Here is a 15,363-nt window from a genome sequence, read left to right as displayed (position 1 = left end):
GCACTGGCCAGGGCAGGGGGAACAGGCGCAGAGCAGCCGCCTGCACAGGTGTGTGTTCACAGGACACCCCCACCCCTCTGCCAGCCCCTGCACCCCGGGAATCCTCACAGCCACCTTTCAGGGAAGGAGGCAGGGCAGAGAGAGGGCAGGGGAGCGTGAAGTGGGGGAGGCTGAGAACTGGAGCACAGGGGCCTGCAGGTAACCTTGCAGCCATGGGTAGGAGGGTGCAGGGGAGCGGGGCTAAGGTCAGGTGGGTACTGTGAGTTGCCCTGACCGGCCTGCCCTGGGTGCTGTCAGGCTCCCAACCAAGGTCTCCGGGAGCCCCTCAGCTCCCTGGAGCTCCCTCTGGCCAAGCTGACCAGACCCCTTGGGGGATCCAAGCAGCACTCACTTGTCTGAGGTGAGTGGCAAGACAGTCTGGCCGTCTGTGGAGTAGGTGATGAAGCACATCCGAATATCTGAGCTGTGAAGGAATCATGTGCTGGTGAGAAGCCAGAGGCACCGGCTCAGAAGCCAGGGTGGTGAGGCCAATTCCGCACCTCCCGCCCCAACCCTTCCACTTTGGAGTCCCTTGCTGGACACAAGGAGGTGAGATAAATGTAGTGAAGGACCCTGAGGCCTGTGGAGACAAGGGCTCCACAGAAGAGAGAGTCAGGATGGCAACTCACTGCATCCCCATCACTGCATCCTCACACTCCCAACACCCCAAAGACACTTGCACACACACACATGCACACACAGGCGCACACACATGCACACACATGCACATACAGGCACACACACGCAGAGGCACGCAGACCCCTAGGGGATGTTGAGGAAGGGTGTCCTCCCAGGTCGGGTTTCGGCACCAACTGTTTTAATTTAATGTAATTTGGCACTAACTGTTTTAATTTAATGTAACTTAATGTAACACCACACACACCACACACACACACCCATACACACACGTATACACACACATGCACACACACACACACACGCACCCACACATGCACACAATCACATGAACACACACACAGAAGGCACCCGCACACGGGCACATGCACACACACACGGACACATATACCTTATAATGAACAGGCAGGGAGATGCACACACAGCCCTCCCAGCTGGCCTCCCTTCTACTGGAAAATTCTTTGCCTCTTCACCCCATTCCCTCCTCTCCCTCCTCTCCCTCATTTCTCCTTCACCTCAGAGGAGCGACTCCCTATTGGCAGCCATGCACACGGCCTCCCTTTCCTCTCCCTGACCCTCCTTCCTGCTGGCTGACCCTCAGTAGCCCTCAGTGACAGTGCTGTCATATGTCCCCAGCAGAGCTCCTAACGGCTCCTGCCCTATTGCCCATTCATTTTACCCACAGTCATCAGACTTTTCTTCCTTAAGTGCCATCTTGATCATGCCACTCCTCTGCTCAAGAGCCTTCTCTGGCTCTCCATGGCTCACAGCAGGAAATCTCAGCTCCTTGGCCTGGCACAATGAGCCCCTGTGGCTTTGGCCTCAAGCTGACCTGCCCAGTCCTCTCCCAGCCCTCCGTGAGCTAACCTCATTCCCAGCCAAGCAAGACCACTCACTCCACCACAGGTCCCTGTCTTTTCCATCCTACAAGACCCAGTTCAAAGACGCACATCCTTGGAAGCCACCGTTGACTTTGTCCTTAGGAGTTCCTGCTTTTTCCTTCAACCTTCCAGGTGAGTTCTTTGTCCCCTACTTGAGCCCTCAGCACTGTGTAACCCGGGGTTCCAGGACTGAGTCACTGGTTTCCCTGCCTATTGTCCCTTCCCAGCGTGTGATGTCCCCAAGGGCAAACTGCCTCTCCTGCAATATGCCGGGGCTCACAGGCAGGAGCCAGTCAAGGCTGCTGAGATCCGATGGAACCAGTGAACGCTGGCCTCATTCCTGCTTCAGAATGCCACCTTGTGCTCTGTGTCCCCCACTGAGGGACTCCCATGCCCACCCCATCTGATGGGATGTGCCCTCTGCCTGCCTTCCAGAGGAAAAGCTCTCTGCAGCTCAGGGGAGGCTGCCATGTGGGAGATCTGTACCTCTGGAACCTCGCCACTGTTTCCTCCACCCACATATAAAGGTCAATCCAGTTGTTGTTCACGCTGCCAGACCTAAAACAAAAGGAGACAGGAGACGTGGGTCAGGGAGATGAGTGCATCTGTCAGGTGGGCAAGTGTCTGCCCCGCCCCCAGCCTCCCAGCAGGCTCTTAACAAGCCCGCCTGACCCCAGCACAGCTGAGGCTGGGGTACACCCCCCAGTGGCCACTGGATCATCCGAGGTCGTGAGTTTCACCAGTTGAGTGGTCAGCATAAGGTGACCACCCAGCCCCATCTGCCTGGGACTGAGAAGCTTCCTGGGATGTGGGGCTTTTGCTGGCCATCCAGGTGGCTGATCAGGTTAGGTGGGGCACTGTGTAGAGTGGAAATGGGAGAGAATGTATTGGTTGGAAAAGCCCCCAATGAACAATCCAAATATGGAAAATCAACCAAAAAAGTTTCATGTATGAGAGCATCAAACAGAACAAAATACTTAAGAATAAATTTAAACAAGGAAGCAAAAGAAATGTATACTGAAAACTGTAAAACATTGCTGAAAGAATTTAAAGACACAATAAATGGATAGATATTGCATGCTTATGAATCAGAAGGCACAATAATAATATTGTTAAGATAACAATGTAATCTGTATCAAAATCTGTATAGCATTTTTTTGCAGAAATAAAAAATTTGCACTAAATTACATATGGAATTTCAAGGGACATTAGTCATATAACAAAAAAAAATCTGAAAAAGAAGAACAAAATTGAGGATACACATTTCCTGATTTCAGAATTTATTACAAAGCTACAGTAATCAAACTGTTATGGCACTGACATAAGGACTGACATGTAGAGCAATGAACAGAATAGAGAGCTCAGAAATAACCTGTCATGTCTGTGGTCAAATGATTTCCAACCAGTGTGCTAAGAACACTCAATGTGGGAAAGAACAGTAGTTTCAAAAAATGGTGCAGGGAAAATTGGATGTCTACATGCAAAAGAATGAAGTTGGACCCTTCTATAAACCATTACAGAAATTAATTCAAAATGGGTCAAAGACCTAAATGTAAAGGCTAAAACTTTTAAACTCTTAGTAGAAAACATAACTTTTATGACATTAGATTTGGGGATTTTTTTGGATATGGCACCAAAAACACAGGCAACTAAATTAAAAATAGAAAAGTTGAGACTGTGTCCAGATTAAAAATTTTGTGCATCAAAGACGCTACCAAGGGAGTGAAAAGATAACCTGCAGAATGGAAGGAAATATTTGCAACTCATATACCTGATAAGGGATTAATATCCAGAATATACAAAGAACTCCTACAACAACAACGAAAAAGAAACAATAAAAAAATGCAACAACAAAAAAATGGGCAAAGAATTTGAACAGACATTTCCTCAAAGAAGATATGCAGATGTCCAATAAGCACATGAAAAGATGCTCCACACCACTAGTCACTAGGGAAATGCCAGTGAAAGCGGCGAGGAGATACAACTTCACACCCATTGGGTGGCTATTATCAAAAACTAAAAAATAACAAACGTTAGACTTTTGTTGGTGGGAAAGAAAAATGGTGCAATCCCTGTGGGAAATAGCTTGGCATTTCCTCAGAAAGCTAAACATAGGATCACCATAGGATCCATCAATTCCACGCCCAGGTATATACCAAAAAGAAGTGAGAGCGGGGACTCAAAGAGATATGGGTACACCGGTGTTCATAGCAGCATTATTCACAATAGCCAAATGGCAGAAGCAACCCAAGTGTCCATCAACAGATGAAAAGATAAACGGGCCGAGTGTGGTGGCTCACACTTGTAATCCCAGTGCTTTGGAAGGCCGAGGCGGGGGGATCACGAGGTCAGGAGTTCAAGACCAGCCTGTCCAATATGGTGAAATCCTGTCTCTACTAAAAACTACAAAAATTAGCCTGGCCTGGTGGCATGCCTCTGTAGTCCCAGCTACTCAGGAGGCTGAGGCAGGGAGAATCGCTTGAAACCAGGAGGCAGAGGTTGCAGTGAGACAAGATCGCGCCACTGAACTCCAGTCTGGCAGCAGAATGAGACTACAACTCAAAAAAAAAAAAAAAAAGATAAACAAAATGTGGTACATATACATACAGACAAATATTATTCAGCCATAAAAGGGATGAAATTCTGATGGATGCTACAACATGGAATAACCTTGAAAACATTATGTTAAGTGAAAAAGGTCAGACAGAAAAGGCCAAATATTATATGTTTGTATGATTATATTGTGTGACTCCACTTACATGAGGTACCTACAATAGGCAAAGTCATAGATAGAGAAAATACACTAAAGGTCACTAGGGCTTGGGGAAAGGGAGGAATGGGGAGTTATTGTTCAATGGGAATAGAGGTGTTTTGGGTTTTGGTGTGGATGGGGTTTGAGACAGGGTCTCACTCTGTCACCCAGGTTGGAGTGCAGTGGTGTGATCTTGACACACTGCAGTCTTGACCTCCCAGGCTCAAGCAATCCTCCTGCCTCAGCTCAGCCTGAGTAGCTGGGAGTAGAGGCACACATCACCATGCCTGGCTAATTTTTATATGTTTTGTATAGACAGGATTTTGCATGTTTCCCAGGCTGATCTTGAACTCCTAGACTCAAGCAATCCTCTCACCTTGACTCCCAAATTGCTGGGATTACAGGAGTGAGCTACTGCTCCCGGCTGAGAATAGGGTTTCAATAAGCAATGATGAAACATTTCTGGAGATGGATGGTGGTGGCTGCACAACGCTGTGAATGTACTTAATGCCGCTGAATTGCACACTTAAAAATGGCAAATTTTTGTTATGTATGTTTTCCCACAATTAAAAAATTACTCAAAAAAATACAATGGGTCACTCCCACTTAGAGGCCTAAAAGGTCACCTGGCCAAGAATAGAAGCACATGGGAGGCTGATTCATTTTCTTCCAGCTCAATCCAATGAATGAACCAATGAATAAGGAGTCTCATGAATAAGCTGGACATGAATGACCAAAGAGCCTCCCTGCAGGCAGTAGATGTTGTTCTGCCAGGAGGACTACTGCAAGACTCTCAGGGTCCCGCCCAGCTGCATGGTCTTTGGATGGGCTTTGGAGTCACACAATCCAGAGTTTCAATTCAGCGCCATGGATGTCTATCTGGAGGCTGTGGTGGGCCATTTCCTGGCCATGGCCTGCCTCATTGCCTCCTCCTTACAATGGGGCAATACCCTTTACCCCTAGCCTTGTTAGGAAGAATCATTAAGGTTGCTTTTGTCTGCTCCCTTTACATCCATTCTAGGCACTCCCTCTGCATTCCCCCTCATCCAGTCTGTCTGGGATTGCATCAGGGCCTCTGCATTTCCTATGAGTTTCCAGCCTGTGACTCTGCCTTTCCTGGCAGGTCCCTTCATCCCCATCCTCTGTCATTGCCTCTGACCTGCAAATTCTCCCTTCATCCTCATCACACTTGGCAAGGTGAAAATGAAGATACCCTTTTTACAGATGGGAGACACAAAGGCACAGAATGACGAAGCAACTCGCCCAAGACTATGTGGCTAGTGAGTGGAGTCTGCCTGTCTCCAGAACGGAGTTGCTCCTTCCCCAAGAGTAGCAGAGCAGTTACAAACCATAGGAATTGGTGGGCTGGGGTGTACGTCCCCTAAGCATCAGTATCTGGGGGAATGAGAAAATTCAGAGGAACTTCAACCTGCGATGCTGGAAAGAGTGCGGCACAGGAAGCCGGAGTCTTGTCACACCAGCTGTCTCTGGATGCTTCCCCAACCTCCAGGAGCCGCCCTTGTCCAGGAACCAGAGAGAAAAATACCTGCACTACTCACAGCCCAGGATTGTGGTGAGGTGCCAGGAGTGCAGGGAAAGGGCTTTGGAGACCAGAAAGCACTTGCTCTCCTGAAGACTGCACCACTGCTGCTACTGAATAAGCACAGAGAGTATTCCCACCTAGCAGGAGGAGTGGGAAAGGGAACCAAGGCAATCTCTCCAAAGCTGAACATTGCCTCTTTCCTTCCTGGTGAGCCAGAAGGTGCCTAATACACAGCCCAGTTTCCCCAGGGCCACCCTGAAACAGACCCAACTGTTCCTGAAAGTGCAGGAACTATCACGTGGCTCTCCAAGTTGTAGAAGAAGCACTTAGAAGCAGCCAACCAAAGGCCTTCTCTAAGCAGTGACATTAGAATGACCAACACAGGCAACAAAGCAATCTCTCTGGGGCCCGGTAAAATAGAAGTTATTTGCGTGAAAAACAAACAACTCCAAACATCCACAGTGCACTTCTGAGAACTGCTGAGAAGCAGGTCTGAGCAATCAGCTGTTGCAGCAGCCTGAGGATGAGGATGCTGACCCAGCTGATGGGGGGACAGGGGATCGTCCAGAACCCCTTTGGTGACTTATTTCCTCATCCAGGAGATGAAGCACCAGGGAAAAGACAGCCATGGCATTCTTTGTGCCTCAGAAGATCAGGAGGCCTAGGTCTGGTCTGACCAAAGGGCTGGCCCTGCTTCTGTGACGGAAGCTTGCATCTCTTTGAGTGGCGTCCTGTCCCTAGTGAAAAAGAGGTGGTGGCTCCTGAGGGTGACCCAGAGCCAGAGCTGGAAGGGACACTCACTTGTCCAAGATGAAGTAGAGGTCAAATGAGCCCTGGCATCTGTGACCTGCTTGCCCCTGGCACAAGTGCTGCCTCCATCCTGGGCCATGGCGGTGGTGGGCCCTCCTGGAGCCCAGGGCCAGGCGTTGAAACATTCGCTAGCCAGGTCCATGGTACCGAAGGCTTCCTGCTCTAAAAAGCGGTGGAGGAAGCAGCAGCAGGAAGAGCAGGAAGCAGGGCCCCCAGCGGCCATGGCTCCTCATTATCTGGCCGTCCCTGTGACCCCACCTCACTCTTGGGTGCCTGTGCCAGGGCCCAGATAGGCTGAGCACAGGCCACCTCTGGCCACCTTCTCTGGCGCCTCCCCTTATGCCCAAGGGCCACACCCTTCCTCCTGCCCTTTCACCAGTGCACACTGCGGCCCTTCACCAGGTACCTCCCCGATCGCAGGGACTAGGGTCAGCAGCTGGCTCTGGGAGACTTGCCTCCGGCTACCTGCCTGGCCCTTCCCCTACCCTGGGGACAGAATTCCTTTATGGTTGACAGGACGGTTGACATGGTGACTTTGTGACCTGCAGCTCTTCCCAATATCCTGCATATTGACAACACCAGAGGGGAGGCACAGGACCTTTGGAGGGGCTATAAGAGGAAGCCTCCATTTCCCTTATAACATCCCTCACAGTGTCCCTTAAAACCACTAGACTCTGCCATTTGTTCACTGGAAGAGTTAGCCCAGGTGACAGGTGAGGACATTGCTGTGGGTGAGGAGGTCAAGAACTGGGAGGCCAGAGTGTTGGCAATGGGAGGTTATTTGTGTGACACTTAAGTCCCCCAGGAGATGGCAGATCTGGAAGGAGATGGAAACTGCGGGTGTTGCCAGAGTCCTTGTGAGTGAGGGACATTCCAGTTCTCTACTGCTGTGTAACAAACCACCTACATTTAGAGACACACAACAGGCTCATTTTATTACGCTCACAGGTTCTGAGGATCAGGCACTCAGGGCAGAGTACGGAGGGCTTCCTCATGTCTGGGGCCCCAGATGGGAAGGCTTGAGCAGCCCGCACGACTTGAAGGATTGGGCACTGGAAATATCTGGAGGCTGCTCCACTCACAAGTGTGGCTCCTGGGCAGGAGGGCTCAAAAGCTGGGCTCAGCTGGAACTGTGAATGGAGACCCTGCATGTAACCTCCCCGTGTGACCTGGGCTTCCTCCCAGCATGGCAGCTTCAGGATGCTTGGGCTTTTACAGGTGGCCCAGAGTTTCAAGAGTGTTTTCAGCACGCAGAAATTGTAGAACTGAAAGCAGACTCACTTTGAAGTCAAGCAGTGTCACTTCACTCTATTGGTCCAAGCAGTCACAGTTGCCAAGAGTCAATGGGAGGAACACAGGCCCCCTCTCTAGGGGAGGAGTGTGGACGAGTTCACATCCCAGTGTCAAAACCGCAGTAGGGGCTAGGCGTGGTGGCTCACGCCTATAATCCCAGCACTTTGGGAGGCCAAGGCAGGCGGATCACCTGAGGTTGCATGCTCAGACCAGCCTGGCCAACATGGGGAAACCCTGTCTCTACTAAAAATACAAAAAATTAGCCAGGCATGGTGGTGCGTGCCTGTAATTCCAGCAATTAGGGAGGCTGAGGCAGGAGAATCGCTTGAACCTGGGAGGCGGAGGTTGCGGTGAGCCAAGATCACGCCATTGCACTCCAGCCTGGGCAACAAGAGCAAAACTCTGTCTCAAAAAACAAAAAACAAACCAACAAAAAAACAAAAAACTGTACGACCAATGCTTTGAGTGTGTGGAAAAACGTGGACACTGATGAATGAGATTCAAACAGACTCATAAAAGTTAGACTGTGACTGTTAGAAACACCTTAATTGGCTGGGCGCAGTGGCCCAAGCCTGTAATCCTAGCACTTTGGGAGGCTGAGGCGGGCAGATCATGAGGTCAGGAGATCTAGACCATACTGGCTAACACGGTGAAACCCCGTCTCTACTAAAAATACAAAAAAATTAGCGAGCGTGGTGGCGGGCGCCTGTAGTCCCAGCTACTCAGGAGGCTGCGGCAGGAGAATGGCCCCTGGGGAGGCGGTGCTTGCAGTGAGCCGAGATTGCGCTGCTGCACTCCAGCCTGGGCGACAGAGCGAAACTCCGTCTCAAAAAATAAATGAATAAATAAAATAAAATAAGAAACATCTTAATCAATTTTATTTTGTATGCACAAGAGTGATATACGCTTAAAAATCCTTCTCTAATGAATCTAAAACATATCTTTCAATATGTGTAACATACAAATTACAAGTGATAAAAAGTATTGGGTTAGTTTGGTTTTTTGTTATTTGATTTTTTTGTTTTGGAATTGTATTTAATATAACGGAGTATCTTAAATAAGGGGCATTTCGGAATGAATGAAGCCTGGTATGTTTCCTTCAAAAGCGTATTTGAGCTATCTTGCTTCATATTCCTCTTGACAGTTGATATTAGCATACTTTAACATTTTTGCCTGGTGGTTAGTCATCTCCTTGTGATTTACTTTTTTATTTATTTTTATTTTTTGTAGAGACAGGGTCTTGCTATGTTTCCCAGACTAGTCTCCAACTCCTGGCCTCAAGGGATCCTCTGGCCTTGGACTCCCAAACGCTGAGTTGAGAGGTGTGAGCCACCCTCACAACCCTCTTTGTGGTCTTACTTTGCGATTTCCTAATTACTAATGGGAACTGGTCACCTACTCACTTCATTTTGGTCGTTCATGGTTCCTCTTTGAAGTGCCTAGTGACGGCTTTAGAGGTCTTGGCTTTAGATGTCTTTGCTTTAGGTGTTTTTCTCTTTCACATTGATTCAGTAACAGTCTTTATATATTCTGGATATTAATCCTTTATCACTTGCTGCAAATATGTTCTTTTACGGTGTGGCTTGATTTTTTCACTCCATTTATTGTTTTTTAAACAACGCCTAAGTTCTTAATTTTAAGGCACTTGAACTGTCATTTTCTACCCTGGCCCCCTCCCACCGTACTACGGGAACAGCTAACTTCCCAGACACCTCTATGTTCTGGGGTCGCCGAGCCCGCCTTCCTGCGGGGTCACAGCTGGGGCCTGGGAAGTGAAGGCCGCGGGCGTTCCCGGGAGGAGCTGAGCGTTTCGGATGCGGGGGAGGTGCCGCTAGCGAGGCCGCCAGGCCGCTCTTGTTGCCCAGGCTGGAGTGCAATGGCGCGTCTCGGCTCACCGCAACCTCCGCCTCCCGGGTTCAAGCGATTCTCCCGCCTCAGTGAGGTAAGGAGGGCCGGCAGGCCGCGGGGGTCCACGGCGCTGAGGGAGCCGCAGTCACCGGGCGCAGCCCTCGCCTATCGCTGAGGTCCGGCAGGCCCAGGAGCCAGAGGTCCGGGCGCCCAGGGTCAGAGGGCGGCAGCGAGAGCGGGCACCGCCTCCAAAGGACGCCCTCGCCCTCCTGCAGGGCCGGTCCTGGTCCGAGCCAGCTGGGGGCGGCTCCGGGGAGCTGAGCCGGGGGAGAGCCGGGCCGCCCGGCGGATCAGCAGGGAGCTTTCTCCAGGGTTGCGGTTTCTCTGGCCCGCGGCGCCCTCCCCGCCGGGGCCGCCCAACTGCAAGCCCCGCCCCGAAGGCGGGTGCAGCCAGGAAGGCGGGGCTTGGTGTCCTCAGGGCGCTGGCGCCAAGTTCAGAGCCGCGCGCTGGGCTGGGCGGTGGCGGCCGCGTCTGCGCCTCCTCCCTGTGCGCCGCCTGAGAGCCCGGGAGAGACGCGCGCTCAGGTCGGCCAAGACCGAGAGCAAGCAGGCGCAGGCAGCAGGGCCCATCTCACTTCCACGAAGGGCAGCGTTCTTGAGTCCTGCCTTTGACGGCGGCGGGGCGTGTTCTTCCCTTCCCTCTGTCAGCTTCCTCCAGCTCGCTCCCATGTCCTCTCTGAGTTCCATTGCTGTCCCTGTCCCTTGCCTCTCTGCTTCTTGTCTCCTTGTCCTCTCCTGTTTCTATCTCTCCCTTTTTCTCGTGTCTGCCTTATTGGCTATTTCCCTGTCCTCCTTTGTCCTTTTTCCCTCTGTCTCTCTTTCAGCCTCTCCCCTCACGCCCACTTCCACTCTATAGGCTTCCTTCTCTTTTGCAAGCCAAAATTCTTCTTAGGTTTTTCCCCTAAGGTGACTTCTTGGCCATAATTGTTTGCATCCCTTCCCTCCCGCCACCGCCAATCCCTCTCTCTGTTCATCTTGTAGTGCCCCATTATTCTCATCCAGGGCTTGTGCTAGGTGCTGGCGTCATCAGCCAGATCCTTTCTCCAATAGATTATATCCAAAGATCTGCACATGTAACCCGTTCAGTGCCTTTCCTGGGAAAAAATACATAGATGATCAAATTATGAATCTCTGAATTTTCAGGGTCATCTGAAAGAAAATACCTGGTTTTAGATACAAGACAATTGAATCCTTTTCTTGACATTTTGCCTTTACTCACAGAGGTACAGACAGCACAGCAGGAAGCTAAGCCTTGCAGAAGCTTTTAGGGGACATTGCCACCCACACCTTCTGTGCAATGCCAGGTGCAGGGGAGGGAAGGGACAGGATACAGACCTGGGTTATGGGAAGACGGTGGAAGGCCAGGGCTTTGCACTTGAAACCTTTGGGTGAGACTGACTGGAAATGAGAAATAAACAGTAAATTTCTAAAATATGTAGTTGCTTTGCCTCCTTAGAAATAATTGAACCTGATGTTGTGGTATATTGTGATCTTTAATGATATTCCAGCTTTTGACCAGCTTCTGTGGAACATCTCTACCCTGCCCTGCAGACTACTCTGTGACTGCTGGAAGTCCAGGCCCTTTGTTGCATGGAGAGGATGCAAACCACATACTGCAGCTCCCATGCCCTTTCTGAGCAGATTCCTCAGAGGGGGTGCCTCACATCAGAGATGAATTTCAGCCACTGTCTCCCAAAGAGGCAGATACAGAAACGTCACTCCTCTCAATGACCCTGAGCAAAGCGCTCAACCTCTCTGAGCCTCAGCTTTCCATCTGTAAAATGGGCTCGGGCTAAGTTGTCTCTCCAGTCCATCCCAGACCTACACATGTACGACTAGTTGGATGAAGCCAGTTTTCCCCCTTTCTCCAGGAAAAACTGGTCTGCTTGAAGCCCCATTGCTGAGCTTCCATGAGCTCCCACAGAGAGACATACACACTCACACACATACACTCACACATACAGTCACATATACAGACACACACACAGTGACACACATGCACTCACACATACACACACATATACATATACTCAGAGACACATAAAGTCACCCCCACACACACAAATTTACACACATGCATATACATTCACACACACATGCAATCACGCATACTCAAATACACACATGCACTCCCTTACACGGGCTTGCAAACTCATGCTTACTCTTTTTCACACACACACACACACACACACGCACACACATCTCCCCAGTATAGCTAGTATTGTTCCTAGGTACAGCAGCCTGCCTGTGTCATCCTTCTGGTTCTGCTGCACCCGGCACCACCTCTGCAGGCGCCCCGCTGGGCTGCCTTCATGGCTGAGACAAACTTTGCCAACCACAGCCATGCCGCCCTGAACAGGAGAACTGTCCAGCATGCCCTGAGTTAGGATGTGACAACCCTCTTCTCAGCACTAAAAATGGGGACACAAGGTGTCACAGCAGGACAGAACATTTGCTGTCAGGATGCTTCACGGTATAAGATTAAGACTTATCATTTATTGACTACGTAAGTGCCTACATGACAGATGCTCCTACACCTTATTTTATTTAATTTTCACAACAACCACATGAGGTCTTGATCCAAGTGAATTTATCTTCAACCTGCCAAATGTCATCCTGATAAACTCAGGGCAGCATCCCAGCTTTTAGAGACCATCGTGGATTTGGTCACTGCCAACTGCTGGTTTAGATACCCCACCCAGCTTCACACTCCAATGCTAACATCCAGATCTGAGTAAGAAGAATGAGGAGGAGGAGGAGAGAGCAAAGGAGAAGACAAATACATAATGATGAGAAAGAGAGGGAAGATGAAAAAAGGAAGAGGAGACATAATAATAGTAACAAGAAAGAAAAGGAGGAGAGAAAATTAGGAACTATCTGGGGACCTTTCATCCCACCCGGGACCCGCGAGGGTCACTGCTGTCGCTGCATCAGCACCACATGGAGTAAGGTCAGAGAGGCCAGGGCACAGGATGTCCTCCAGAACCCCAACAGAACAAGGGCCAGACTGAAGCCCCTCAAGGTGGAAAATGACATGAGTCTGGCTGCCCCTCATGTCCGTCTCTCCCTTGCCTACAGACTCACAGCCTTCCGCTTACTCTAGGATCATTCCCAGGGTTAACATCAGATTTGAGTCTCACCCACCTCCAGGCTTCATCCCCAATGCCTCTCCCACAGCACCTCAGATGGGGGATCTCATTCCAGGTCACACCATGCCCTGGCCAGGGCATTCTCTGGTCAGGGCCCTGAGCACACACAGCAGCCCAGCGCTGCCTGGCTCCTGCTTTCCTCCGGGGACCCGCCTGCGCCCTTTGCACCTGCAGATCCTCCTCTGTCCAGACCACTGTGGGCACAGTGTGGCTGTGCCCTCCTCCCCTTCACAGACACCAGCTGCCCTAGACGGCGATGGATCTATGAAGCCCTTGTTCTCCTTGCACTGAACATGATATGAAAAGATGCTTTGCAGTCGTCAGCTCTCCTCATTAGGCTCAGTTCACACCTGGGCTCTTGCCCCCTGACACTCTTTACTGACCCTCGTCACTCTGTCATTGTGAGTGTCCTGGGAAGGGCTCCTCTTGGCTCTCGTCCCTCTGACCTCAGCAAGACCTCCCTCTGAACCACACAGACATCTCTCTCTCATTACCACCCCACATCCTTCCTACTTGGAAGAACCAGATTTAATTCCAGGTCTCCCCCACTGCTTTGAGAGCCCCTAGATCACAGGAAATCAAGTGATGATCTTTGAAACTTTCTGAAACTGAGCTCCCCAAGTCTACAGGGGATCTAACCATGCCTCGCCTTCCCCACCAACACAGAGCACACCTCCCCAAGGCTCCCAACCCACATGGGCCACAAATTGGGGTCCGCTATTACCCAACTCAGCAGGTGTTGCAGCCTGGGAGATGAAGTCTCACCAGTCCCACCATGTTAAAAGCTCGTGGTTCTTGGTTTATCACCCATCCCCTGGGCCCTGACTGCGTACTGATCATTCACTCATCTGGGAACCACTGGCCACATTCTCCCACATTATACCTTAACCAGGTTGTTCCAGGTAACCGAGACTCCAATCCAGCTCTGCTGTATCCAACCTGTGACCTTGGGCAAAGTGTGGATCATCGCCATGCCTCTGCTTTCTCACCTGTAAAGAGGGTCACCTTGGCTCTCTCTTCACTGGATTGTTGGAAAGATTAGATTGATTAGTATAGTCAAAGTGCTAAGGAGCCTGGCTCAGTAAATGTTAGGGGGATCAGTTCTTATCACACTGAGTACAAAGGGATAGAGTCCACTCCATGGAGGCCTTCCCATCACTCCTGAGCTCTCAGGGACCAGCGACCAACAATGTTTAATGAATGACCAAACGGCCTGGGCATTTTTCTTCTTCCCGCTCCAACTATAGAAGAAAGAACTCTTGGCAAACAGCTGGATAATCTCTTTTTCCTGAGATGTCTGAAGGCACCCATCCCAAGCCAACTGGCCAGCCTCCAGCTGTTCTGAGCTGCAGGTCAGGCACCAGATCTTATTCAAAAACACCATATACCCCCGACCCCCCATGCAGTGCTTTGCTGCATCTACCTTTCTCTTCAGCTAAAACACACAAGAGCAGAAAATACCTCCTGTCTTCCAATCCTTTGGTGTCCCCAGTCTCTGGAGAAGCTTCTCAGACCCTTTTGGAAGATTCCAGAGGACAATCACTTATGGGCCTCTTCTGCTGATGGCTTATAAGGTCCTGGGGTTTCGTAAGAAAGGGAATACACCTGTTATCCTCCTGGCTCTGGCATATTGAGGAAACTAAACACTGAAGGTGATCCAGGCTTTCCCAGAGGCTGGCTGGTGGTGCTGGGGAGATGAGCACTTCCTGGCCAGCCGCTGTGGGCTCCATGGCCAGCTATGCCTGGACCCCTCTAGCAGCAATGCCTGCTGTATTCCAGGAAAGCCAAGTGCAGGAGTCCCAGGATAAGGCAGCCCCCAGTCCTGCAATGAGGGCGGCCCTAGTACAACACAGCTTGGCCACATGGACCCTCATAGGGGTGGATGCGATCCCATCACCCACTCAGATGCCCAAGACCATGCAGAAGCAGGGCCAGTGAAAGCAGAAGGCAGATCCGGTGCTTCAGTGGGCCCTGCTGTGCGGATTGAGAGTCTGCCATGTACATGGCTGAAGATGGCCAGGACACAGAACAGGGAGCAACAGCAAGTACTCATTGCCTATGACCCAACAACGCCAACAGGCAATGAGTGGTGCTGTGTGGAGTGATATATCAGACATAATATGTGCTGAGGCTGCAGTAACATGGAAGTCACATAATGGGACTGAGTTAGCTCTCCTTACTCTGGTTCCAGGGCATAACTTGTATTCTAAGTCAGCCCTGCCACTTGCTACCTGCCTGACCTCAGGCAACCACTCTAGGCCTCCGTCTCCTGATAAGTAAAACAGGAACGGTGATCTTCACTTCAGGGGCTCACTGACAGGACTCAGCAGGGCTCTGCGCATGCCAGGTAGC

The 15,363-nt window shown here is 50.6% G+C and overlaps 1 protein-coding gene across 3 annotated transcripts; it reads right to left on the bottom strand.

Annotated features, from left to right (window-relative positions):
* Nucleotides 1-130: 130 nt before the first annotated feature.
* On the bottom strand, nucleotides 131-13,532 carry LOC116269533 (anthrax toxin receptor-like). 3 transcript variants are annotated; one of them, XR_004177156.1, is made up of 5 exons: nucleotides 13,007-13,532; nucleotides 9,358-10,956; nucleotides 6,653-6,823; nucleotides 2,043-2,114; nucleotides 131-463 (listed from the first exon to the last, which is right to left on the bottom strand). XR_004177156.1 is itself a non-coding variant. In XM_031652694.1 (3 exons), the coding sequence occupies exons 1-3, from the start codon at nucleotides 13,090-13,092 to the stop codon at nucleotides 388-390; spliced, it is 234 nt and encodes a 77-aa protein (XP_031508554.1). In that variant the 5' UTR covers nucleotides 13,093-13,529; the 3' UTR covers nucleotides 136-387. The 3 variants fall into 3 exon arrangements, 1 of the variants encoding a protein (XP_031508554.1); XR_004177157.1 differs by lacking the exon at nucleotides 6,653-6,823; XM_031652694.1 differs by lacking the exons at nucleotides 6,653-6,823; nucleotides 9,358-10,956 and having other exon boundaries at nucleotides 136-463; nucleotides 13,007-13,529.
* Between the last annotated feature and the right edge of the window lie 1,831 nt (nucleotides 13,533-15,363).

Source organism: Papio anubis, chromosome 11 (assembly GCF_008728515.1).
Source record: "Papio anubis isolate 15944 chromosome 11, Panubis1.0, whole genome shotgun sequence".
Lineage (NCBI taxonomy): Eukaryota > Metazoa > Chordata > Mammalia > Primates > Cercopithecidae > Papio > Papio anubis.
Note: the sequence above shows the minus strand (reverse complement) of the source record. Positions and strands in the feature narration are given on the sequence as shown.

Excerpts from the sequence above, each read along its gene's own strand:
- LOC116269533 (XM_031652694.1), bottom strand. The coding sequence starts at position 13,092 with ATGCCCTGGCCAGGGCATGGTGTGACCTGGAATGAGATCCCCCATCTG. Across the intron at positions 2,115-13,006 it reads ATTGGGGATGAAGCCTGGAG|GTCTGGCAGCGTGAACAACA; the intron begins GTGGGTGAGACT and ends CTTTTGTTTTAG. Across the intron at positions 464-2,042 it reads ACAGTGGCGAGGTTCCAGAG|CTCAGATATTCGGATGTGCT; the intron begins GTACAGATCTCC and ends ATTCCTTCACAG.